The 25,179-nt window shown below is 42.8% G+C and overlaps 1 protein-coding gene across 13 annotated transcripts in view; it reads left to right on the forward strand.

Annotated features, from left to right (window-relative positions):
- Nucleotides 1–25,179, forward strand: part of TGS1 (trimethylguanosine synthase 1) — a 90,394-nt gene that overhangs the window by 59,310 nt on the left and 5,905 nt on the right. For all 13 annotated transcript variants that reach the window (XM_073631617.1, XM_073631616.1, XM_073631627.1 and 10 more), the window contains 2 exons: nucleotides 1,692–1,908; nucleotides 4,378–4,456. In XM_073631617.1, the coding sequence (XP_073487718.1) occupies nucleotides 1,692–1,908; nucleotides 4,378–4,456 (296 nt within the window). The remainder of the gene's footprint in view (nucleotides 1–1,691; nucleotides 1,909–4,377; nucleotides 4,457–25,179) is intronic.

Raw genomic sequence — 25,179 nt, forward strand, 5'->3', positions numbered from 1 at the left:
GGGGCGATCAAGGGGTTAAGTGTTCCCTAGGGAGGTGTTTCTAACTGTGGGGGCAGTGTAGTGACTGGAGGAGCAGACAGATTGCTGTTCCTAATCACTAGAAACAGTAGATCTATCTGTCCTCCCCTGAAAGAACAGGGATCTGTCTGTTTTTCAGGAGCGATCACGGGTGGCCGGCGGACATCGCGGCCACCAGCCATGCGCATCGGCTGCGGCGTCGTGCCGCATGAACCCCCTAGTGGTATTAAAGCAACCGACGCACAATGATGGTGATTCGCCCAGGAGAGCCAACCTGCCACAGTATAACTGCGATGGCTGGTCTTTAAGTGGTTAAAAGGATACATTCTCAAGAGATTAGCCATTTTAGTTTTGGTTGCTCTGGTTTTAAAAAGTGTTAAGTTTAATGATAACATATTTGCATTCCAAATCTCATTACATATAGAAATAAAATACACACACATTTTGCGTCATAAGGCACCTATGTGCACCCGTTGAGGCCTTTTATATAAAAAGTTAAAGTGTTTGTCAAGGCTTAGGGTTTTTCACATTAATGTATTCTATGCATTAAAGCGTTACTATCACTAACAGTGTTAACCACAACAGTAAAATCAGTCTGTATAGGCAGTGAAGCATGCTTGTTATACTCACTGTGGAACCTAAGGGGTTCCTCCTCTGCGCTGTATTAAAAGGTTGTTTGATCCTGTCTTCTCTGATCCTCCCCTTCCACTGTCCCCAATCCATCTTTTGACAGTACAGAGCCTTTGGGGCACTCTGCGCATGCTCAGTTTGCTGTGTATTGCTAGACAGTTTTACTTTTTTTTTTTTGGAGAGTGTGCATGTGATCAGCACAGGGCCAATCAGCACTGTCCATACAGAGGGTCAGGGGTCATGCAGTCTAATAGGACAGTTAGAGGAGAATGAAAACTCCTCCTACAAGCTTTAACCAGTGCTCGGCCCGACACTGTTAGAAGTCAAAAGACTGCTGTATACTGCTGATGAAAAAAGGTATTTAGCAGTTTATATTTATTAAAAAAATTTCCATGTTCTGTGTACTGTGGAAGACCAGATATAGTGAATGCTGGGTCCTGGGTTTAGTAACACTTTAAGGTTAAAAACCTGTGTTGTATGTGTCCCCCCATGCGCCCCCTATCCTTACCTGTGCACGAGAGCCACGGCTCTCCCGGCTCTGTCCCTTCTCACTGCACAGATTGATAGCAGCGGGCACCATTGGCTCCCACTGTTGTTAATCAAATTCTGTGATAAGCAAGCGGGGGGCGGGGCCAAGCCACCCTGTCATGTCGATGGAGACAGACAAGACAGCTCTGGTGCCAGCCTGCACGAGTGCCCCTATTGTAAGAGGCTTCCTGTGGGGGCACTTGCCGAACAGGAGAAGCCAGAAGCACCAGTTGGGGACACCAGAAGAGGAGGATCGGGTCTGCTCTTTGCAACACTATTGCACAGAGCAGGTAAGTATAACATGTTTGTTATTTTAAAGGAAAAAAACCTGAAGGTTTAATGTTACCTTAAGAATAGCCAGATTATAATACTTCCAAGTAGGAGCACACATGCACATTTATTTTAAAACAATCATACTAATTCAGCCTGTGTTTGTAAATGGTACATTCAACTTCTGTATGCAGCTAATATGATGTTTATATTGCCACTATAATATTCTTTTGTCTTTTCTCTAGTCATTGCTGTCGATATTGACCCTGTAAAATTGGATCTAGCTTACAACAATGCCCAGGTGTATGGAGTAGAAGATCAGATCGAGTTCATTCGTGCAGATTACATGTGTGTTGCTGCTGACTTGAAGGCAGATGCTGTTTTCCTCAGCCCACCATGGGGAGGTCCTGACTATGTCAGCGCTGATATTTTTGACATCAAGACCATGATGAATCTTGATGGATATCCTTTACAGAATGTCTTTACATAATGTCAACTGTCTATGACATATTCTATATAAATTTACTGTCACACTCCATAACCAGTGTATTAGATACCCTTATCTAGCACCAGATAAGTCCTTCTTTTTCTCTTTCAGTGCAGCCAGACATTTTCTCTTCATAGATTCAGCAAGGTGATGGAAATGTTAGGGTGCTAAAAAACAAACACATATTGAACCAGTTCCATCCCGGCCTATGGACAAATGATGGCTGGGCAGGACATACGTCCTTCCGGGTGGACATCATGTGACATCCTCCCAGAACACGCCTTGCACGTGCCTCATGGATGACAGCGGATAAGTGACCAGTGTACTGGCCGCTGTTGATACCATGTGATCGCTGTGACCAATCACAGCAGATCACATGACAATTGTACACAATGAATGGCTTTGATTCATGCCATTCATTGTATACAATTGTGTTGATCTCTGTGATTTGGTCACAGTGATCACATGGTACAGACAAGGCCAATCACAGCCCATCTGTACTATAGATAGATATACTTTATTGTCATTGTATACATACAACAACATTTTTTTCGGATACTCTTTACAGCAGCAATAAAACATTTCTCAACAAAACCACACATACATACTCCTAGCACATGCCCACATATCTATTTAAATATATCAAGATATAAAATATTATTTAAAAATAAATAAATAAAAGAATGTTAAAATTCTACATACAATTCCTAAAACACTGTACCTGATGGGATTACGGACAATACGGCCCTAGGGAAAAAACTATGCTTTAAGCGATTAGTGTGCGTTTTAAGTGTTCTATATCTTTTCCCTGATGGCAATGGGACAAACACACTGTAACCTGGGTGGGTTGGATCAATACTAATAGCTTTTGCCCGCTTTTTTAATCGGCTGGCATATGCTGTGTCCAAATTTGGTAGATCTGTTCCTATGATCCGCTGTGCTGTTTTCACCACACGAGACAGGCACTTCTTATCCTCCGCCCTGCAGCTGGCATACCACGCTACAGCGCAGTGGAGAAGAATACTGTCAATAGTACAATGATAGAAATTGACCAGAAGCCTTAAGGGCAATCCAGCCTGCTTCAGTCTCCGAAGGAAAAACAGTCTCTGCTGCGCTTTTTTCACTAGAAAAAAAGTATTTTGAGACCATGACAACTGCCTTGTAATATACACTCCCAAAAATTTAATAGTGTCCACTATGTTGTTAGCTGTGGCCAATCACAGCTAACCACAATAGTAAACACTGAATGAATCAATATATTCGATAAAAATGGTTGCTTATAGCAGTGAACTTCACTGCTATAAGCAATCATAATGTTTAAAAAAAAATCTGATCACTTCCCCAGAGTAGTGCAGTGTTACTATGGTAACAATGTATTGCTCTGGTCACTGTGTGTTAAAAAAAAATGGTAAGAAAGACAAAAGTAATCTAAAATTATTTATTTATTTTTTTTACATACTGTCACAAGTCAATGTCCCTGGTCACTGCCAGTTATATGATGAATGTTGTACTGCACTGGTGACAGTAAAAAAAAAAAAAAATGTATTACAGGTATTTATTTTTTTCCTTCACGTTCCAAAAAATTGTGACAAAAAAACTTCAGAAAACTAGCCATGACTCTTACTAAATACCTCAGAGTGTCTACTTTAGAAAAGGGGGTCATTTGGGGGATATTTGTACCTTCCTGGCTTTTTTGGGTCTCAAGAAATGAGATAGGGTGTCAGTACATCACAATTGATTAGTTTTCAGATATATACCATAGTTTGTGGACTCTATACCTTTCATACAGACTAAATAATACACACACTGTATTGGGTTATTTTCACCAAAGAAATGTAGCAGAATACACTTTTGCCTAAATTTATGAAGAAAGATTATTTATTTGCAAAAAAAAAAAAAAAAAAACAGAAACAAAAAAAGCAGGGTTTTTTTTTTTTTAATGTTTGGTCTATTTTAATTTTATTTAGCAAAAAAAAAAAAAAAAAACAGTAGTGATTAAATACCACCGAAAAGAAAGCTCTATTTGTGTGAAAATAATGGTAAAAATTTAAATTGGGTACAGTGTTGCATGACCGCTCAATTGTCATTCAACAGTGCTGAAAATTGGTCTGGGCAGGAAGGGGGTGAATGTGCCCGTTATTGAAGTGGTTAATTAGATGATATACGGATTCTTTATAAAATACAATGAATGTTATAGTTGTAGTAGATTTTGCAATGCAATTGCCAAACTTCTCTCCAGCAACATTTCAGTCTGATCTTCAGCATGATGAGCTTGTTTCACATGTGAGGGTTTCATCCTCAGTACTGTACAAATCGGTACCATTTTTTGTGCTTATAATTTGTACCACTGTAATGTGTTTTAAGCACATCCCTATGATAGACTGACAAGCACTTGTATTTTAGACTCTGCCAACTGTTCTTACTTTCCTTAGCACTTCTGATACCTTTGACGTTTTCCAGCTTTCCCAGAAGATAACAAAAAACATTATCTATTTTATTCCACGTAACACTGATGTTGAGCAGGTAAGCTCTGTTTAGAATTCTGAAATATTGTGTGAAAGACTGTATATCCTTCTCAGAACACAACTGGGGGTATTGTATGTTTATTGCAAATATACATTTTTGTTTTTGTATGAATGTATAGTATATTTGGCTATGTGCAAGCATCCTCCATTGAGAGTGAGGTCTATTTGGCAGATTATTGGCAGATGTATTTGGTGAAATACAGCTGTGTGATTATGGTGAAGCCATAGTGTTATTCTGTAATTTCTAATTACTTCTAAAATGCTGCTAAGCCACCTAACAAATGGGAATCTTAAAATTTATATAAACCCCGAATATACTTTTCATTATGTTTGACAACTGTATAAAGTTTTCCTAAAGTAGAACTGTAGGCAAAACTTTTTTCTCTTTATGTTCATTGACGGACACACATTGACGCTCCATATTCAGAACCATAGGGTCATATCGCCCCCTATAGGAGTAGGACACTAGGCAGAAAAAAGGCTTGGCTACGCCTATGGGCAGTCCTAGATGGTATACATCCCCCTCTCTGCTATAGGCCTTCAGTTTTTTTTCTGCCTAGTCAGGACGCAGGACCTATTTCCCTGCCAGGATCTCTGGTCCTGGCATTTTTTCCTTTTTTATATGCCTTTTTTTTCCTCCTGTTTTTTTTCCTGTGAGATCTATAATAAACTGCCAGACTGGGCGACAGGCTGGATATCTAGATTCAGTGGTCCCCCCAGTCTGGCCAGCAAGCGCGCGCAGACCAGAGCTCCGTGCTAGGTTGGCCACGACATAGCCCCACTAGATGGGAGCTGGCCTGCGAGTTTAAACGTCTTGCGAGTTCGCATACGACCTGGTCATGGCCCGAGTCGCAGCGTTCATCCTGGCCGACAGCCCGCCATATTTATAGTGAGGAGGTTCTGTCTGGAGTGGTGCCCGCCTGGTTCCTGGTATGGTGAGCTGCTGTCCCCTCTTTCCCCCTGGATGGGTTTGGGGTGGATATGGGCCCCTCCCTGGGATGGTCGGACCTGCGGGTTCCCCTCAGACCCCCCTTTTGGTTTTGTGTGGCCCCTGTGGGTCATCTCTCCCCACCCCACCCCCTTTCGGGGCTAGCTTGGAAAGTGGCATGGGATGGTGTGCTGCAGAATGGAATCCATTTGCACGGTGGTGGCATCCCTACATCAGGGGGACTTTCTTGCTTCTATCGACATCAAGGATGCTTCTCTGCACATTCCAATATGTGCCTGACACCATTGCTTCCTCCATTTTGCTGTGGGAGGGGAGCACTATCAGTTTGTGGCGTTACCCTTTGGTCTCGCCTCTGCTTCTCGGGTCTTCACAAAAGTGTTGGCTCCGGTCTGGCACTGCTACATCAGCCGGGGATTGTGGTACTGGGTTACCTGGACTACTTCCTCTTGCAAGCGGAGTCCGCTGCTGCCTTGATGGATGACATGGAGATCACTATACAGACCCTGAAGGAGTTTGGTTGGCTTCTGAATTATACATACAAAAAATACTATAGAGTCCTACAAGGTTCAGGGAATACCGTATTTATCGGCGTATAACACGCACCCCAATTTAGGAGGGAATTTTAAGGAAAAAAAACTTTTAGGAGGGAAGTTGAAGGGAAAAAAACTTACATTTAAATGCCCTTCATTGCAGCCTTGTCAGTGCAGCCATGTCAGTGCAGCCTTGTCAGTGCAGCCTTCCCCAGTGCAGCCTTGTCAGTGCAGCCTTCCCCAGTGCAGCCTTGTCAGTGCAGCCTTCCCCAGTGCAGCCTTGTCAGTGCAGCCTTCCCCAGTGCAGCCTTGCCAGTGCAGCCTTCCCCAGTGCAGCCTTGCCAGTGCAGCCTTCCCCAGTGCAGCCTTGCCAGTGCAGCCTTCCCCAGTGCAGCCTTGCCCCAGTGCAGCCTGGGATCCCCTGTCCCTGCTTCCAGGGCTTCAAAATCGCGGTCCGCGATTTGAAAATGGCGCCGCCGGCGCCGAAGTACACAGAGCCGGTCCTCGGCTCTTTCCGGCGGCTCTCGTTTACGTTCGGCTCCACTCGTAGTCCCGAGCGGAGCTATCCGAGTAGGTTCGGATAGCTCCGCTCGGGACTACGAGTGGAGCCGAAAGTAAACGAGAGCCGCCGGAAAGACCCGAGGACCGGCTCTGTGTACTTCGGCTCCGGCGGCGCCATTTTCAAATCGCGATCCGCGATTTTGAAAATGTGACAGCTCGGGATCAGCGGGGATCGGCGTATAACACGCACCTGCGACTTTCCCCTGATTTTAAGGGGAAAAAAGTGCGTGTTATACGCCGATAAATACGGTAATTCCTATAATGATAAATAGGTGGGGGAGATACTCCACTAAAGCCAAAAAAAGAAAACACCACTCGACATAATGTGGATTAGGCCCTTTCCCTAAAAAATGTTTTGAATGTAAATAAAACCTATATCAAAATTCTATGGTCAGGTATATAAGGACTAATTAGATTTCCAAAAAGACAGGGAATGTGGGCATATGTGAGCATATGTGAGCAAATACTCTCATCAGTGTACAAAATATTCAACTTTATTGCAAAGACATATAAAAAACATACATCACATAACATGTTAAAATATTCCAGTTAACCTACTCCTATAATCTGGCTTGAGGAAAAAAGTCCACCAAGAAGCTGAAAAACAATGGCCAACCGTATAATGGAAAAAAAAGGAGAAAGATGTCTTTTAAACTCATTCATCTGTGTATGACAGAAATTTCTTTTTAAGAGAATTATAATGGAGTTAATTTGTTTTCCTTATGTAGTTCTGTATGGAATCTTTACCCACGAATGATTATGGATCTTTAAGAAAAAGAAACTGGTCAAAATCATGGTAAAGAAGTATATAGTGCAGGTTAATGCTCCAATAGACTGAATCAGAAAGTCCCAGTATTAATTGGCATGTCCTGGTTCAGAGCACTGATCAAAAGGAAATAATTGATTGATGAGGGTTTGATCCCACTTGTGTGCATACAGCTCTTTGTCTCCCTTTCATAAATATAAATCACAGAAGTTATATGTAAAACTGTCACATCAAGACATTTTCCTTCCCTCACAGGAACTCCTCAGTGTGAAAAAACAACCTATTTACCATTATAGGAATTATTCCCTGAACCTTGTAGGACTCTGTATAGTGTTTTTTGTATGTATAGTAGTTTTCCTCCCTCCTCCCGCAATACTGTACAGGATAGAGAGCAATTACGCTCTCTATATAAACTGTGCGCATCTCTAGGCTGCTACCTAGTCTTCTGTTCACACGTTTTCTAAGTTATACCAAGTGGCGCCATCTTTAGGCATAAGTCTCTTCAGGTGGCTCTTAAAGTTCACCTTTTGGAGCATCTTACACCCATATTTAGGGTATATCATGTAATATGCTCTAAACCCCCCCCCCGCCTCACACTGCCTCCCTACAGCTCTTTAACAGAAAGCCCAAAAGGGTACGGGAAACAAAGCTGCAGGCAATGTGTGCAGGAGCCTGACACTGCATCTGCGGTCCAATGCTCTACAGGCTCCTGTGAAAAAAAAAAAAAAATTCACATCTTTTCCTGCAAAAATATGTCTATTTAATATTTTTTAAGAAGGTGAACAACTTCTTTACCATCTGAATGGGAACCTTGAACGTTTGCCATATTGTTTGTAATACAATTGTTGACACTGATCGTCAGTGCCATCTAGTGGCCATAATACAGTATTTTCCTAAAATACCACAATCAAAAAATAAAGCATTATGGCCACTAGTTGAAGATTGTGCGAATGGTTGAGGCATCCGCACAGTGAATGTTTTATACATACATACATAGCCTGCCATATGAGTTCCTTCAGCTATTGGATGGCCCAGCAGAAGGTGAACACACAGCAGGCTGACAACTGTGCTGCTAATTACTAGGCAGAAGCCATTAACCCTTAGCCCTCGTTCACATTGGCTGCGGCTTTGAAATTGTGCGACTTCATCTGAAATTGCACGATTTCAAAGCCACGTGTCAGTGCGACTTGGAAGACATCTGTACGGCTTCATGCACAGATGTCTATTCAAGTCACACCTGAAAACACCAAAAATAGTGCAGAAGCTACTTTTTAAAATCAAGTGCTTCACCGCAAAGTCGGCAATGCACCGCTTTGAACAGTGCGACCGCTGGCAATAGGGTGCGACCTGTCAAATCGCATGACAAGTCGCTCCAATGGGAGTGAGGGCTTAAACTGCTAATGTATTACTACTTTGTGTATGTTGGACGTGCATGCTGGAAAACCAGCATCCAACAGACTCCCGATCAGTGCTCTTAACCAATGACAGAGAGTGCTGTCCGGAGTGTTCTGGCTGGGGGGGGTGTCAGGAGGGGGCGTCTCCCTGTCAGAACACAACAGCTTAGTGGGGGAGATCGCTTTGCTAACTTGCTGCCAGGTTTTTTTTGTGTAGCCTGCTGGGTTGCACAAAAAAAAAATAGTGTGTATCAGGTTTAGACTAATTCAAGATTTCAGACCACCCTGCACAACCATATCTGTAATATCCATTTGAGGTGGACTGTGTCCTCAATTGTATAGTGTGTGTGGGGGGGGGGGGTGTACGTAATGTGTTACTTTTGTAAGTGTTATTGTTGCTTGGTATTTTAGGACAAAGGGGTCGATTTACTAAAACTGGAGAGTGCAAAATCTGGTGCAACTCTGCATAGAAACCAATCAGCTTCCAGGTTATATTGTCAAAGCTTAATTGAACATACTGACGTTAGAAGCTGATTGACTACCATGCAGAGCTGCACCAGATTTTACACTCTCCAGTTTTAGAAAATCAGTTCCAAATTTTCTGGTTTCTCTAGAAATGTCTAAAATGGGCAAAAACAATCAGAACATGGCAAACTTAATGGGAAGCGAATAAAGACGTTTGGTGGGGCACAAAAGCTGAGATAAACAGCTTAGTACAGTGGAACTTCGGTTTGCGAGTAACGCGGTTAACAAGTGTATTTCTAAGAATCCTAACTCAGTTTGCGAGTGTTGTCTCGCAAAACGAGCAGGATTCAGGCCAAAAGCGGTGTGCAGTACCGCTTTTGGCCTGAGGTGGTGGGCGCCGGAGCCGAACAGCGCTGATCGTCTGTGTTTGGAAATGCATGGAAAGGCCCGAGGACAGTTCGGCTGCCCTCGGCAAACCTCGGAAAGGCTTGTGAACGGAGTCTTTCCGAGGTTTGCCGAGGTCAGTTGAAGTGTGCTCGGGCCTTTTCGGCGGTTTCCGAGGCTCTCTGGCGCCCCCCGCCTCTGGCCGCATACGGTATTGCATCCCATTGAAGTCAATGCGGAACAGATTATTTTCCTTTCCATTGACTTCAATGGGAAAACTCACTTTGATATGCGAGTACTTTGGATTACGAGCACTCTCCTGGAACGGATTATGCTCGTAATCCAAGGTTCCACTGTATAATGTATTATGTTGTTGCTGAGCTCCTATTGGTAGAAAGTACTCCTACGAATAATTGATAACCGTGAAAAAAATTATTTGGTTTTCAAAGTTTCTAAAGTCCAGCTTATACCATGTTTTCAGACAAAACATAATGCAGAACAAACACTTTGCAATGTACTGTTTTTTGGTAATGGGAACCTGTCAGGTAATTGTACTAACGATAGTGTGCCTGCCAGTATGCTGATTGAAATGGAACTCCTGCTAAATGTTTTCCTAGTTTTGGATACAGTAAAGGAGGATTTGTAACCTCTGGCAGGGTTTAAATGCTGTGTTCCTGTTGGAGAGATTCATTCTCACTGTTTGTGCTGATGATTGTTTCAGTGAGAACAGAGAGTGACGAGAAATTTAAATCTGCTGGCAAAGTATTTACAGCGGTAGGTTTGATGGCTTATTTTTGTATTCACGGTAGATACTAGGCTGTACAGTTACTTTAGAGAAGAATTCTGTTCATTTTTTTATAATCACAATGCAGAAGGTCAAAGAGTAAAGGTTTGTTCCTGTTTTCTGGTGACCTGATAGAACATTTTGTCAGTGACTTGTATTGTGAAAGTTGGAGTGCGTGAAAAGTTCATTGTGTGGTCTATAATATGGCAAACTGAACAGCTGTTTAATGCCCTGTACACACGATCAGAATTGCCGTTGGAAAAACCTTGGATAGTTTTTCCGACAGAATTACGCTCAAGCTTGCCTTGCATACACACAGTCACACAAAAGTTCTCTGAACTTTCGACCGTCAAGAACACGGTGACGTACAACACTGCGATGAGCCGAGAAAATGAAGTACAGTGCTTCCGAGCATGCGCCGAATTGTTTCTGAGCATGCATAGGAATTGTGCGCGTCGGAATTGCTACAGACGATCAGAATTTCCGATAGGAACTTTTTCCGTCGGAAAAATAGAGAACCTGCTCTCAATCTTTTGCTGGTGGAAATTCCGCCAGGAAAAGTCCGATGGAGCATACACACGGTCGGAATTTGCAACCAAAAGCTCACCTCAGACTTTTACTGGCGGAATTTCCGATCGTGTGTACGTGGCATTAATGCTTTTTTACACTAGCTCATCTCATAAAATGTTAGCAATCCATTAATATAATATTGAAGCTGATATTGATCCTGCCAATATTTTACCTTCCCTGGTTCCACCTTTTCCCCATCAATATTTTAATGAAAAAATGTAATCAAAATCTGTCTATTTTTGAAACGTGCACTATTTTAGACACAGCAAAATCATCACTGGGTGTGCAATGCGGGCAGATTGCATCTAATGGGAGGGGATGACAGGATGCTTTACATGACTTTCTGAAAACTTTGCCATAATGCAGATGTTACCCAGAACAGCTGATGTAATCAATGTGAATCTAGGAAGAATGTAGACAGAGTTTTTATTATTTATGAAATGTATTAGTACCTTTCATTTTATTTCCCCTCCAGTCCCCCATGCAACTCTGCAGCAACAGATCATTTCTAAAAGTGATCTACTGCTGGCTGCAATCAACCAGCATTAGATCACTATAACATTGAACTACTTCTGCAGGCAGAGGCTGGGCAGAGCTGCTTCAGCTCTGCCCAATCCTCCATTCTCACCATAAATGCCATACTGTAATTTCACTTCGGATGTAAACACGTTATGGAAGCATTGTTCCGCATTGTGTTTACATTGCCTATTACCTTTAGTCCAATGGAGTTCCTTGTGTAGCAGAAGTAGGAGCCCAGGAGCTGATCAATTTAGCTACAGTATCTCACAAAAGTGAGTACACCCCTCACATTTTTGTAAATATTTTATTATATATTTTCATGTGAGAACACTGAAGAAATTACACTTTGCTACAATGTAAAGTAGTGAGTGTACAGCTTGTATAACAGTGTAAATTTGCTGTCCCCTCAAAATTACTCAACACACAGCCATTAATGTATAAACCGCTGACAACAAAAGTGAGTACACCCCTAAGTGAAAATGTCCAAATTGGACCCAGTTAGCCATTTTTACCTACCTGGTGTCATGTGACTCGTTAGTGTTACAAGGTCTTAGGTGTGAATGGGGAGCAGGTAATTTAAATTTGGTGTTATCACTTTCACTCTCTCGTACTGGTCACTGGAAGTTCAACATGGCACCTCATGGCTAAGAACTCCCTGAGGATCTGAAAAAAGGATTGTTAGACTAGGGTCATTGGGGATGGCAAGACGGGAATACTTCCTTTCCTCCTCTCTCTTCTTCTCTTTTCTCTCTCTTTCATACCTACTTTCCTACTTCTCCTTACTATATCATTATACTTTACGGTATCACTCTTGATATTGAGTATGATACAACGAACTCCAGGATCAACTATCGTATGGTCTCCCAGGACTAATGAATCGTTGAAGTCTGAGGTTTGGAAATACACTCACCGGAATCATTCACCCCATAAGGATGTATTACACCTTCACAGTATTTGCCACTGTGTACCGCACAGGAAAAACCCCTTTCAGCTGTTTGCTTCCGTGTTTGCGGTGTAAGGCATAAAATAGTCTCCTTGCGGCTGGCCCTTTATTTCTCCCACCTCATTTAATCTTTGAATGTCTTTACTGCCATTACTGCCATACTGGGGTGAATGATTCTGGTGAGTGCATTTCTTATCGGGCACCTTTTAAGAAGCACCGAATAGAGGTTGAAAAGCACCAGTCACTTTATCTTTTTGAAGAGCGCCTGTCACTTTATTTATAGTACGTTTTTATGACATATGGACTTTCTAGTGCACCAGTAATTTTTTTTTACCAGAGGTCATCAGAAGTATTTTCATGCTTGTTATATGTCATACATGATTTATCACCACAGCAGTTAGCTGCTTTTAGTATTGTGGTTCATCATGGGTTGGATTGTACACTTATTTGCATTCTAGTAGCATCACACCAGGTTGTTGCTATAATCACTCAGATCATTTGCATATTTGAACTTTTATTGGGCTTGGTTTTTGTATTATCTGCACAGTCAGTACACTAGGAACTCACTATTTACAAGCCAGTTGTTTAAAACACTCCACACCAGAACAGCACCATTTCTACCCCCCCCTTCTTTCCATTTTCTTCTATTTCCACTTTTGGTGGATTTATTTGTAGAGGCTGCAGTTCTCCTTGTCCGATTCTCTCCATAAGCACGGGAGCTCATATATTCCTATATATATTTTCTCTGTCCTCAGCAATATCTCTTGATATACCCGCAGATATCCAAACCTTGTTTACATTTATATTGTACTATTTTATACATCTTATTGTATGTTTATGCTACAAAATAAATAAAACATATTGAAAGAAAAAAAAAAAAAGAATTGTTGCTCTATATAAAGATGGCCTAGGCTATAAGAAGATTTCCAAGACCCTGAAACTGAGCTGCAGCATGGTGGCCAAAACCATACAGCGGTTTACCGGGACAGGTTCCACTCAGAACAGGCCTCGCCGTGGTTAACCAAAGAAGTTGAGTGCATGTGCTCAGCATCATATCCAGAGGTTGTCTTTGGGAAATAGACATATGAGTGCTGCCAGCATTGCTGCAGAGGTTGAAGGGGTGGGAGGTCAGCCTGTCAGTGCTTAGACCATACGCCGCACACTGCATCAAACTGGTCTGCATGGCTGTCATCCCAGAAGGAAGCCTCTTCTAAAGATGATGTACAAGAAAGCCCGTAAACAGTTTGCCAAAAACAAGCAGACTAAGGACATGGATTACTGGAACCATGTCCTGTGGCCTGATGAGACCAAGATAAACTTATTTGGTTCAGATGGTGTCTTAATGGTGTTTTAATGGGGTGGGCGACTACATGGCAAATGAGGTTCAATGTAGAAAAATGTAAAATAATGCATTTGGGTGGCAAAAATATGAATGCAATCTATACACTGGGGGGGGAACCTCTGGGGGAATCTAGGATGGAAAAGGACCTGGGGGTCCTAGTGGATGATAGGCTCAGCAATGGCATGCAATGCCAAGCTGCTGCTAATAAAGCAAACAGAATATTGGCATGCATTAAAAGGGGGATCAACTGCAGAGATAAAACGATAATTCTCCCGCTCTACAAGACTCTGGTCCGCCCGCACCTGGAGTATGCTGTCCAGTTCTGGGCACCAGTCCTCAGGAGGGACGTACTGGAAATGGAGCGAGTACAAAGAAGGGCAACAAAGCTAATAAAGGGTCTGGAGGATCTTAGTTATGAGGAAAGGTTGCGAGCACTGAACTTATTCTCTCTGGAGAAGAGACGCTTGAGAGGGGATATGATTTCAATTTACAAATACTGTACTGGTGACCCCACAATAGGGATAAAACTTTTTCGCAGAAGAGAGTTTAATAAGACTCGTGGCCACTCATTACAATTAGAAGAAAAGAGGTTTAACCTTAAACTACGTAGAGGGTTCTTTACTGTAAGAGCGGCAAGGATGTGGAATTCCCTTCCACAGGCGGTGGTCTCAGCGGGGAGCATTGATAGCTTCAAGAAACTATTAGATAATCACCTGAACGACCGCAATATACTGGGATATGTAATGTAATACTGACACATAATCACACACATAGGTTGAACTTGATGGACTTGTGTCTTTTTTCAACCTCACCTACTATGTAACTATGTAACTATGGTGTCAAGCCTGTGTGGCAGCAACCAGGTGAGGAATACAAAGACAAGTGTGTCTTGCCTACAGTCAAGCATGGGGGTGGGATTGTCATGGTCTGGGGCTGCATGAGTGCTGCCGACACTGGGGAACTACAGTTTAAGGGAACCATGAATGCCAACATGTACTGTGACATACTGAAGCAGAGCACTATCCCCTCCCTTCAGAGACTGGGCCGCAGGGCAGTATTCCAACATACCGACCCCAAACACACCTCGAAGATGACCACTGCCTTGCTAAAGAAGCGGAGGGTAAAGGTGATGGACTGGCCAAGCATGTCTCCAGACCTAAACATTATTGAGCATCTGTGGGGCATCCTCAAACGGAAGGTGGAGGAGTGCAAGGTCTCTAACATCCACCAGCTCCGTGGAAGAGGACTCCATTGGCAACCTGTGAAGCTCCGGTGAACTCCATGCTCAAAAGGGTTAAAGCAGTGCTGGAAAATAATGGTGGCCACACAAAATATTGACACTTTGGGCCCAATTTGGACATTTTCACTTAGGGATGTACTCACTTTTGTTGCCAACGGTTTAGACATTAATGTGTTGAGTTATTTTGAGGGGACAGCAAATATACACTGTAAGGCCTCATGTGCACTGCTGCTGGTAAACGGACATTCAGAGGCGGTTGGACGCTTTTTTCAGCTGCCCCTGAACTCATGCAATGTTATCTTATCAGTACATGTACACAGGTTCATTTAATGTCATTTTTAGGCAGTTGAGTTTAGAGGCCTTTTTTGGAAAGCAAAAAAAAATTAGTTCAGACACTGAGTTTAGAAGCATTTCAAGCGCTAAACGCTTCTAAACGCGGTAACCTGCATTTAGCCACGTTTCGTTTACAGGTATTTTTTTCATTTTTGGTTATTTAAAAAAAAAAAAAACTACATTGTAGCAAAGTGTAATTTCTTCTGCGTTGTTGCATGAAAAGATAATAATAAAATATTTCCAAAAACATGAGCGGCCTATCTCACTTTTGTGAGATACTGGTCTAGCCCTAGGACTGAACTGGTAGTTCATGCACTAAAGCCCGCCAGAGTCATGGTCACTGAACGTGCAAGCCTGCTGTGCACCACAGTCCACACCTGATGAGAGATCCCTGGAGCACGGCGTGCTGCACAAATATTGCAGGTGGGGGACGAGTGTTGGGCAGCAAGGGACTTTAAAGTGATTGTTAAGGTTTGTTTAAAAAAAATAAATAAATAACAAATATGTTATACTTGCCTCCTCTGTGCAGTTGGTTTTGCACAGAGCAAGAAGGTGAAATTATACTGCGTAAAAATATTAACCAAGTGAGACAGCTGCTACACTAAATGTGACAAAATTCTATAGGAGGTGTGGGAAGAATGTAGCGCTAACAGAATATATATATAACAATGATGAGTGCAATAAAATGATAAAATAGCATAAAGTCCAACATATGAATAAAGATGTATGCAAAAAAATAAGTGCAATAAATGTAAAAATATATGTAAAGTCCAACATGAACGATGGTGTGACTGTGAGTAGGGATGAGTTCGACTCGAACATCAGCTGTTCGACAGTTCGCCAAACAGCGAACAATTTGGGGTGTTCGCGGCAAATTCAAATGCTGCAGAACACCCTTTAAAAGTCAACCAAAATTTTTTAAAAAAATGATGTGGATACCAGGCCCTTTAGGTCTGGTATGGATATTAAGGGGAACCCTGGCCAAAATTGAAAAAAAAATGGCGTGGGGTCCCCCTAAAAATCCATACCATACCCTTATCCGAGCACACAACCTGGCAGGCCGCAGGAAAAGAGGGGGGGGACGAGAGAGCGCCCCCCCTCCTGAACCGTACCAGGCCACATGCCCTCAACATTGGGAGGGTGCTTTGGGGTAGCCCCCTAAAACACCTTGTCCCCATGTTGATGAGGACAAGGGCCTCATCCCCACAACCCCTGGCCGGTGGTTGTGGGGGTCTGCGGGCGGGGGGGCTTATCGGAATCTGGAAGCTCCTTTTAACAAGGGGACCCCCAGATCCCGGCCCTCCCCCCTGTGTAAAATGGTAAGGGGGTACAAGTACACTAAAAAACTGTCAAAAATGTTAAAAATGACAAGAGAGAGTTTTTGACAATTCTTTTATTTAAATGCTTCTTCTTTCTTCTATCTTCCTTCGGTTTCTTCCTCCATCTTCTTCTTCTTCTGGTTCTTCCTCCGGTGTTCTTATCCGGCATCTTCCTCCGCGGCGTCTGCGTCTTCTTCCCTTCTTCTCCGGGCCGCTCCGCATCCATGATGGCATAGAGGGAGGCTGCCGCTGTGTGATGCTTCTCTCTTCATCTTCTTCTCTTCATCTTCTTCTCTTCATCTTCTTTTCGGGCCGCTCCGCATCCATGATGGCATAGAGGGAGGCTCCCGCTGTGTGACGCTTCTCTCTTCATCTTCTTCTCTTCATCTTCTTCTCGGGCCGCTCCCCATCCATGATGGCATGGAGGGAGGCTCCCGCTGTATGACGCTTCTCCTCTTCTGACCCCGCCCCCCCTCTGACGCACGGGGACTTGACGGGACTTCCCTGTGGCATTCCCCGTGACGCCACAGGGAAGTCCCGTCAAGTCACCGTGCGTCAGAGTAGGGCGGGGTCACCGGGTGGCCCCGCCCCCCGTTATTTAAGAACCGTCAGAAGAGGAGAAGCGTCACACAGCGGGAGCCTCCCTCCATGCCATCATGGATGAGGAGCGGCCCGAGAAGAAGATGAAGAGAGAAGCGTCACACAGCGGGAGTCTCCCTCCATGCCATCATGGATGCGGAGCGGCCCGAGGAGAAGAAGGGAAGAAGATGCCGACGCTGCGGAGGAAGATGCCGGACGAGAACACTGGAGGAGGAACCAGAAGAAGAAGAAGATGGAGGAAGAAACCGAAGGAAGAAAGAAAAAGCATTTAAATAAAGGAATTGTCAAAAACTGTCTCTTGTCATTTTTAACATTTTTGATACTTTTTAGTGAAATGGTAGGGGTACCCCCTTACCATTTCACACAGGAGAGAGGGCCGGGATCTGGGGGTCCCCTTGTTAAAGGGGGCTTCCAGATTCCGATAAGCCCCCTGCCCGCAGACCCTCACAACCACCAAAGGGGATGAGGCCCTTGTCCTCATCAACATGGGGACAAGGTGTTTTGGAGGCTACCCCAAAGCACCCTCCCAATGTTGAGGGCATGTGGCCTGGTACGGTTCAGGAGGGGGGGGGGGCGCTCTCTCGTCCCCCCCCCCTCTTTTCCTGCGGCCTGCCAGGTTGTGTGCTCGGATAAGGGTCTGGTATGGATTTTTAGGGGGAGCCCACGCCATTTTTTAAAAAAATTTTGGCGCGGGGTTCCCCTTAAAATCCATACCAGACCTGAAGGGTCTGGTATAGATTTTGAGGGGGACCCCACGCCATTTTTTTTTTAAATTTTGGCCGGGGTTCCCTTTAATATCCATACCAGACCTGAAGGGCCTGGTATGGAATTTAGGGGGAACCCCAACGTTTTGTTTTTTTTTAATTTTGGTTCGGGGTGCCCCTGTGGGGAATTCCCATGCTGTTTTTATCAATGAACTTTTATGTGTATTGTCGGACCGGCAATTCATTAACAGGCGCGAGTAGTTTTAAATGACTTTTTTTCCTTTGAAATGTCATTTTGCTGTCAGACTGTTCTAAACATGCGCCCCTTTACAGGCATACTATAGACACCCCCCAGGTACGAAATTTAAAGGGATATTACACTTTTATTGTTTCACTTTAAGCAAACACTTTTTATGACAATAACTTGCATATAAGCCTTTAAAATTAGCACTTTTGATTATTCATGTTCGTGTCCCATAGACTTTAACGGTGTTCGCGTGTTCGAACAAATTTGTTCTGGTGCGAACCGAACAGGGGGGTGTTCGGCTCATCCCTAACTCGACCCGACCAAAAAATCGCCATCACAAAAGGAGCCTCCACAGCAACTCTTATCAAAAAAACAAAGTATAAAAGTAAGCGGGGCCACGCTTACTGCTCCCCACATTGCTTTTTATTCATTGTGATCACTTTTATTTGTCATTGTGGTTTTAATAAACCTAACTTTTTGATCCGCACTATTGGAGCCCCCCCCTCTTCTTTTTTATACTTTGTTTTTTTGATGAGAGTTGCTGTGGAGGTTCCTTTTGTGATGACGATTTCCTGGTCGGGTCGAGGTCATTGAGATCCTTCGGAGCCACCCGTGGGAGATTCCGGACCCCTACCTTCATCTGAGAGAGCCACAGATTCCATCCTTAAGCCTTTACGATTCAGTGTTGCTGACATCCGGGTCCACCTGCTCTGGTAAGAGTACCCATTTGTTTCACTTTCTGGATTTACCACTGTGGATGTTTCACATCATTCGTTGCACCCTAAGGCTCGATTCACACATATGCATGTTGCTTTTGAGCGTTTTTGGAGGTTTCTTTTCATGCTTGCCACGTTTTTGAGCAGCGTTTTTGCGGCGTTTTTGCTGCGATTTGCGTTTTGCGTTTTTTTTTTTTTTTTTTACAGTCTAAAAAAAAATTTTTTAAAAATTAAAAAAAAAAAAAAAACGGCAAAAACGCATCAAAAACGCTGCAAAAACGGTGCACTTGCGTTTTTGATGCTTGTCCATTGAAATCCATTACATGCAAAACGCTGCTTTTTGCATGAAAAAAAGTCCCCGACCCTTTCCAAAAATGCAGAGAAACAAAAAGGCATTGATGTGAACATGTTCCATAGGAACCCATGTTAAAAAATTCCCGTGCATTTCTGCAAAATGCATCAAAAAACGCGCTAGTGTGAATGGAGCCTAAGAGGATTTCCACTTAATTGTTTGAGGATTTCCACTTTTTTTGTTCTCCCATTTCTAAGCCAGGATTTGGGGCCAAAGACTCACAGTCACACCATCGTTCATGTTGGACTTTACATATATTTTTACATTTATTGCACTTATTTTTTTGCACATATCTTTATTCATATGTTGGACTTTATGCAATTTTTTCATTTTATTGCACTCATCGTTATATATATATACTTTTAGCGCTACATTTTTCCCACACCTCCTATTGAATTTTGCACAGGGCAGCCTGGATCCTCTTCTCAGGTCCCTCTTTGCTGCTCCTGGCCCCTCCCTCCTGTCAAGTGCCTGAACAATCAGCAGCTTGCTATAGGGGCACCTGAGCCGAGACACAGCTCCGTGTGTCCATTCAGACATGGAGCCCCGCCCCCTCTCTCCCCTAATTGGCTGACTGACCCTGATTGACAGCCACAGGAGCCAATAGTACAGCTGCTGTGGCTCAGCCAATCGGGAGGAGTGTCCCGGATAGCTTAGACATTCGTGGACATCACTGGAGAGAGATGAGGCTCTGGTAAGTAATTAGGGGGTACTGGGGAGGCTGCTACACACAAAAGGTTTTTTAACTTAATGCATAGAATCCATCAAGATAAAAAACCTCCTTTAACATACATTTGAGATACTAGTGACTTTTTGTTGAATCAACATCCCTTTGTTACAGAACTATATAGTGTTTGAAGATGAGTAATTGTAGAGTTAGAAGTTCTGAAATATGTACCATTCCCGAAAAAATGCTGCTTCATACGTCCTCCAGTGCTGCTCAAACACTCTAAAATCTAGGCATTTGGTCATATGATCTATCTTGCAGCAAAGGGTCAGTCAATCTAAATTCCGATCCTCACCTTTTCAAGACATTATAAACCATCTTCATAAGATGTGTATTGATCATGTAGTTTAAGGTAGTTTTTGCCCTGTATGCACATCATATATAAATCTTCACATTCTGGGGGCAGAAGAGTGATGCTGTGATTGGCCAACAGCTATCACATGGTACCTGTAGCTACAGATCACTAGTAATCATAGCTGTTATAAATGTAACGCATCTATGACCGTTTAAAACATTGCTGTTACAGTGATCATCTTCTTTTGTAATGGCAATCAAAGTGTAAAAAAAATATATATATTACTGCCCCCCTCCCCCCCCAAAACAAAGAGCTCTGGGCTGTGATTGCACACAGCCGATCAGCGTGTTACGGCCATGAATCATTGGCCACCACTTGCTGACAGGCTCCCGCTGTTTGCAATCACAGAGGGAGCCTACATGTGCTCACCCTATACCTGGAAGTAAGCAGCGGAAGTAGGCGGGCAGTCCTCAAGTGGTTAAATGAGAAGTGTGGGATTTAAAAAAAATCAAATGTTCATACTCACCTATATGGCTGCAGCATCGACCCAATGCTGCAACTGTCCCCCACCGGCTCTATGGCCGAGAACTGTAGCACTGGCCTGTGGAGGAGGTGGGAGTGGCTTCCTCAGGCTCTCAGCGTCATGCTGAGAGGTTGAACTAGCTGCCAGTCAGGCATCTGGGCAGATCCTGACGTTATTGTCAGGATCCTCATAGATCCTGGACTGGCCCTGTGACGTCAGCTGACGGCAGGCTTTAGCCCAGTGTACTTGTGTGATTTGCATGTAAAAACTTTTAATCATACTCCTTTAAATGTGCATATTGGGCACATGAAGTTGTTGTAGATGTGATTTTCTGTTACACCGTACCTTGGATTTAGAGATAGGGTGAACCAATAGTTCAGTCTTACTATCCACATGCAAAGCATGATTGATACTGTATATGTTATTGGTTATTCATATCCATATTCCAGCAATCTTCAAGTATTTTCATGTGTGTACATCCTCATTTCAAGTTACAGAACCCATGGTGGTTTACAAAAAACATAATTCAGAAATTCACTGAAGTGTGATGTGATTCACCTAAATCTAGTATGTATTTGGCCATCTGTACTTGTGACCCCTTAAAGGAGATCAACCAAGTCTGGTGATTGTCATTTCCGGAAAAAAATATGTTTTAATTATGTTTGACACTTTTATTAAATCTGTAAATATTTATCAAGAGTCAAAAGCATGCGATAAATCTCTTCAGAACAGCAGCAGTCTTTACTTAACCACCCACATTTGGGAGAGAATCCTATGGTTTGCAGAGTCAGACTGGGTTATACAGTGTAATGGTGTGCAACTGCAAGCTTATAGACCCTGCTGTGCTGTATGGAAAGAAAGCACAACAATTGTGTATATTTACAGGTACCCAGTATAACTTTTTTATTCTAAGCAGATAACTTATTTGTTGATAACTTATCACCTGGTGCCAGTGAAGTGATTGGCCTCAGGTGATACACAGAGATGAAACATATCTTTCTATGTAAGTTGTACCTGTTTATCTGCAGCCCTCTCTCCTCTGATAGCCGATTGGAGGGAAAGGACACAACCCGCTTTACACAGCAACAGAGAAGAGGCTGTCAATCAGCTGGAGTTTCCTTCCCTGTCATCTTTTTTCTCTTGGTGTTAGGAAAACTTGTCAGAAGTGATTCAAGCAGACAGAAATTACACTTAGTTCTCTTAATTTAGACAAGAACACACTATAGAGGAATATGCTTTGTTCATATTTCATGTCTGAGCTTTATAACCACTTTAAGGAAACAAAAAGTGAACACTTAGAGATTCCTTTTTAAAAAGCAGTTCCCAGCAGTCATGTAGATATTTGTTGCCTAGGTGTTAAGAAATGTTTGGCTGTGTCTGTACAAAGAACGGTTATCGTTCAGAGGCTTTTGTAGCTTTTACCAGCAGGATAAAATGTAATTTATACAATTTATACTATATATATATATAAATATAGGACAGGCAGTGGAGCATTTTTTACTGTAATGCAGAGAATAAAAGTGGTTGTAGACCTCGGACATGAAATATGAATGAAGCATATCCCTCTATAGAGTGTACTTGTCTCAATCCAGAGCACTAAGTATCATTTCTGTCTACTGCCCCGTTCCTCTATCAGCATGAATCATTTTTGACAAGTTTTCTTGACACCAAGAGAAAAAAGGTGATGGGGAGGGACCTCCAGCACACAGCCTGTGAATGGCAGCCTCAGCTCTGTTCCGTTGTGCTTTTTGAAGCTCTCTGCTCCCTGTTTTTTGACAGCTTGGACAAACTTTATAAATTTTGGTCTTTGAACAGATGAAGAAAAGAGAAACAGGTACAACTTATGCCAGGGGGATTTGTTTAATCTCTGTGTATCACCTGAGGCAAGTCACTTCATTGGGTACATGGAAGGGTTTACAACCACTTCCCTATCACGCTATAGCCAAAATACAGCTACAGCGCAGCTCTCCAGTTCTGGGAGGGCGTCCATAGATTGCTTCCCAGAACCACGCCTCCTGGGGTGCGCATCAGGTGTGCTCTGTCACCGCTGTGTCCTTTTGGTAAAAGCTGATCATGGTAAAAGGACAATCACAGTGGCCCTTTACCATGTCATCAGCTGTGCCCAATCACAGCTGGTCACATGTAAACAGACTTGCCGGTTATCCAGCATTTCTTTCCTCACAAGCTGCCTCTGTGTGAGGAAAGGAGAGCCAATAACCGGCAGGGCTTGACAGTACATTGTTTACAGTGCTAATCAGGGCACTGATCATGAATGCAGCCTTATCAACACACATCAGTAAAAAAGAAAAATGACTTATTTGCAAAATTTTATAACAGAATCGAAGAAAAACTTTTTTTTTTCAGTCTTTTTTTGTTTAGCAAAAAATAAAAAAACTCAGTGGTGATTAACCACCTCAATACAGTGCATTTTCACCCCTTTCCTGCCCAAGCCATTTTTCAGCTTTCAGCGCTGTGACACTTTGAATGACAATTGCGCGGTCATGCAACACTGTACCCAAATGCAATTTTTATTATTTTTTCCCCACAAATAGAGCATTATTTTGGTGGTATTTGATCACATCTGCGGTTTTTATTTTTTGCGCTATAAACAAAAGAAGAGGGACAAGTTTAAAAAAAAACACAATATTTTTTACTTTTTGCTATAATAAATATCCAATACGCAATTAGCGTATATTGATTAGTTTGAGCAAAAGTTATAGCGTCTACAAAATAGGCGATAGATTTATAGCATTTTTATTATTTTTTAAATTTTTTTTACTAGTCATGGTGGCGATCTGCGATTTTTATTGTGACTGCGATATTGCGGGGGACACATCGGACACTTTTGACACATTTTTGGGACCATTCACATTTATACAGCGATCCGTGCTATAAAAATGCATGGATTACTGTATAAATATGACTGGCAGGGAAGGTATTAACATTAGGAGGTGATCGAGGGGTTAACTGTGTTCCTAGGGAATGTTTCTAACTGAAGGGGGAGGGGACTCACAAGGGGAGGAGACCGATTGGTGTTGCTCTATACTGAGAACACACATCGGTCTCCTCTCCTCTCTGACAGGACGTGGATCTGTGTGTTTACATGTGTTAACGGGCAATCGCGTGTGCCCAGTGACACGGCGGGCGCGTGCGATTGCCGCCGGTGGCGCGCGAGCGCCCTCTGGTGGGTAGGGAAGGCTAGGGCATCATATGACGCCCTCCCAGAACGAGAGCCGTGCCATCTGGCCATCATATGACAGCCGGCGGGCGGCAAGCGGTTAAATACCACCAAAAGAAAGCTCTATCTGTCTCAAAAAAATGATAACAATGCAATTTGGGTACTGTATGACATGCAATTGTTATTCAAACTGCGACAACACTGAAAGCTAATTGGATAATAAGAAATATGTGGCGCTAACTAGAATGCATAGATAAATAATAGGGATGATAAAAAATAAATACATCAAATACTAACTGAAGTGCATAAGTGAAACAGTATTAATCTCAATACATAAATAAACTACAGTGAAATCACATAAATGAAGTGACTGTGCATAAAATAACAGTAATTCATAAAATGTGTCAACAAATGGATTGATAGAGGGATCCTCTAAGACAAAATAAAGTTCAATGGTGATCTAAAAGTGCATCAAAAGTGAAAAAAATTCCAAAATCCAAAAAATTAAAAAAAATCGCATAAACTAAAAAAAGTCGCATAAAGTGCCAAAATCACTAAAAATTTAAAAAAATGACTAGTCCAGGTAGTGCAATACAGTGCCAACAAATACGAAGTGAATCTTCATATAACAGTTCGTGCAGCAGACAGAAAAGTGCAAGTGCAACAGATGATCAATATGAAATTCCTCTAAACATCCATAATCCGAGGTGCGCAGCATGTTTCCCCCAGCCTCTCACCTCTAGTAGAGACCCCTACAGGTCAAGTCAAGCTTGCAATCAGAAAGTGGGTAAAGACCACCGATCGATCAATGTCATCCAATCGTCACAGCTGGATTTGGAGTCTGAAGCGAGCGGAGGCAGAGATGGTCCCCTGAAAGAACCTAAAGACCCTCAGTTTCGGTGAATTGGGAGCACATTTAATATAAGCCTTCCATTGGAGACCCGCCGGGGCTGTGACGATCGGATGACATTGATCGATCGGTGGTCTTTACCCACTTTCTGATTGCAGGCTCGACTTGACCCGTAGGGGTCTCTACTAGAGGTGAGAGGCTGGGGGAAACATGCTGCGCACCACGGATTACGGATGTTTAGAGGAATTTCATATTGATCATCTGTTGCACTTGCACTTTTCTGTCTGCTGCACGAACTGTTATGTGAAGATTCACTTCGTATTTGTTGGCACTGTATTGGACTACCTGGACTAGTCGTTTTTTGCCATTTTTTTGTGATTTTTGCACTTTATGTGATTTTTTTTAGTTTATGCGATTGTTTTAATTATTT

The sequence above is a fragment of the Aquarana catesbeiana genome, linkage group LG05 (assembly GCF_042186555.1).
Source record: "Aquarana catesbeiana isolate 2022-GZ linkage group LG05, ASM4218655v1, whole genome shotgun sequence".
In the NCBI taxonomy this organism is placed as follows: Eukaryota; Metazoa; Chordata; class Amphibia; order Anura; family Ranidae; genus Aquarana; species Aquarana catesbeiana.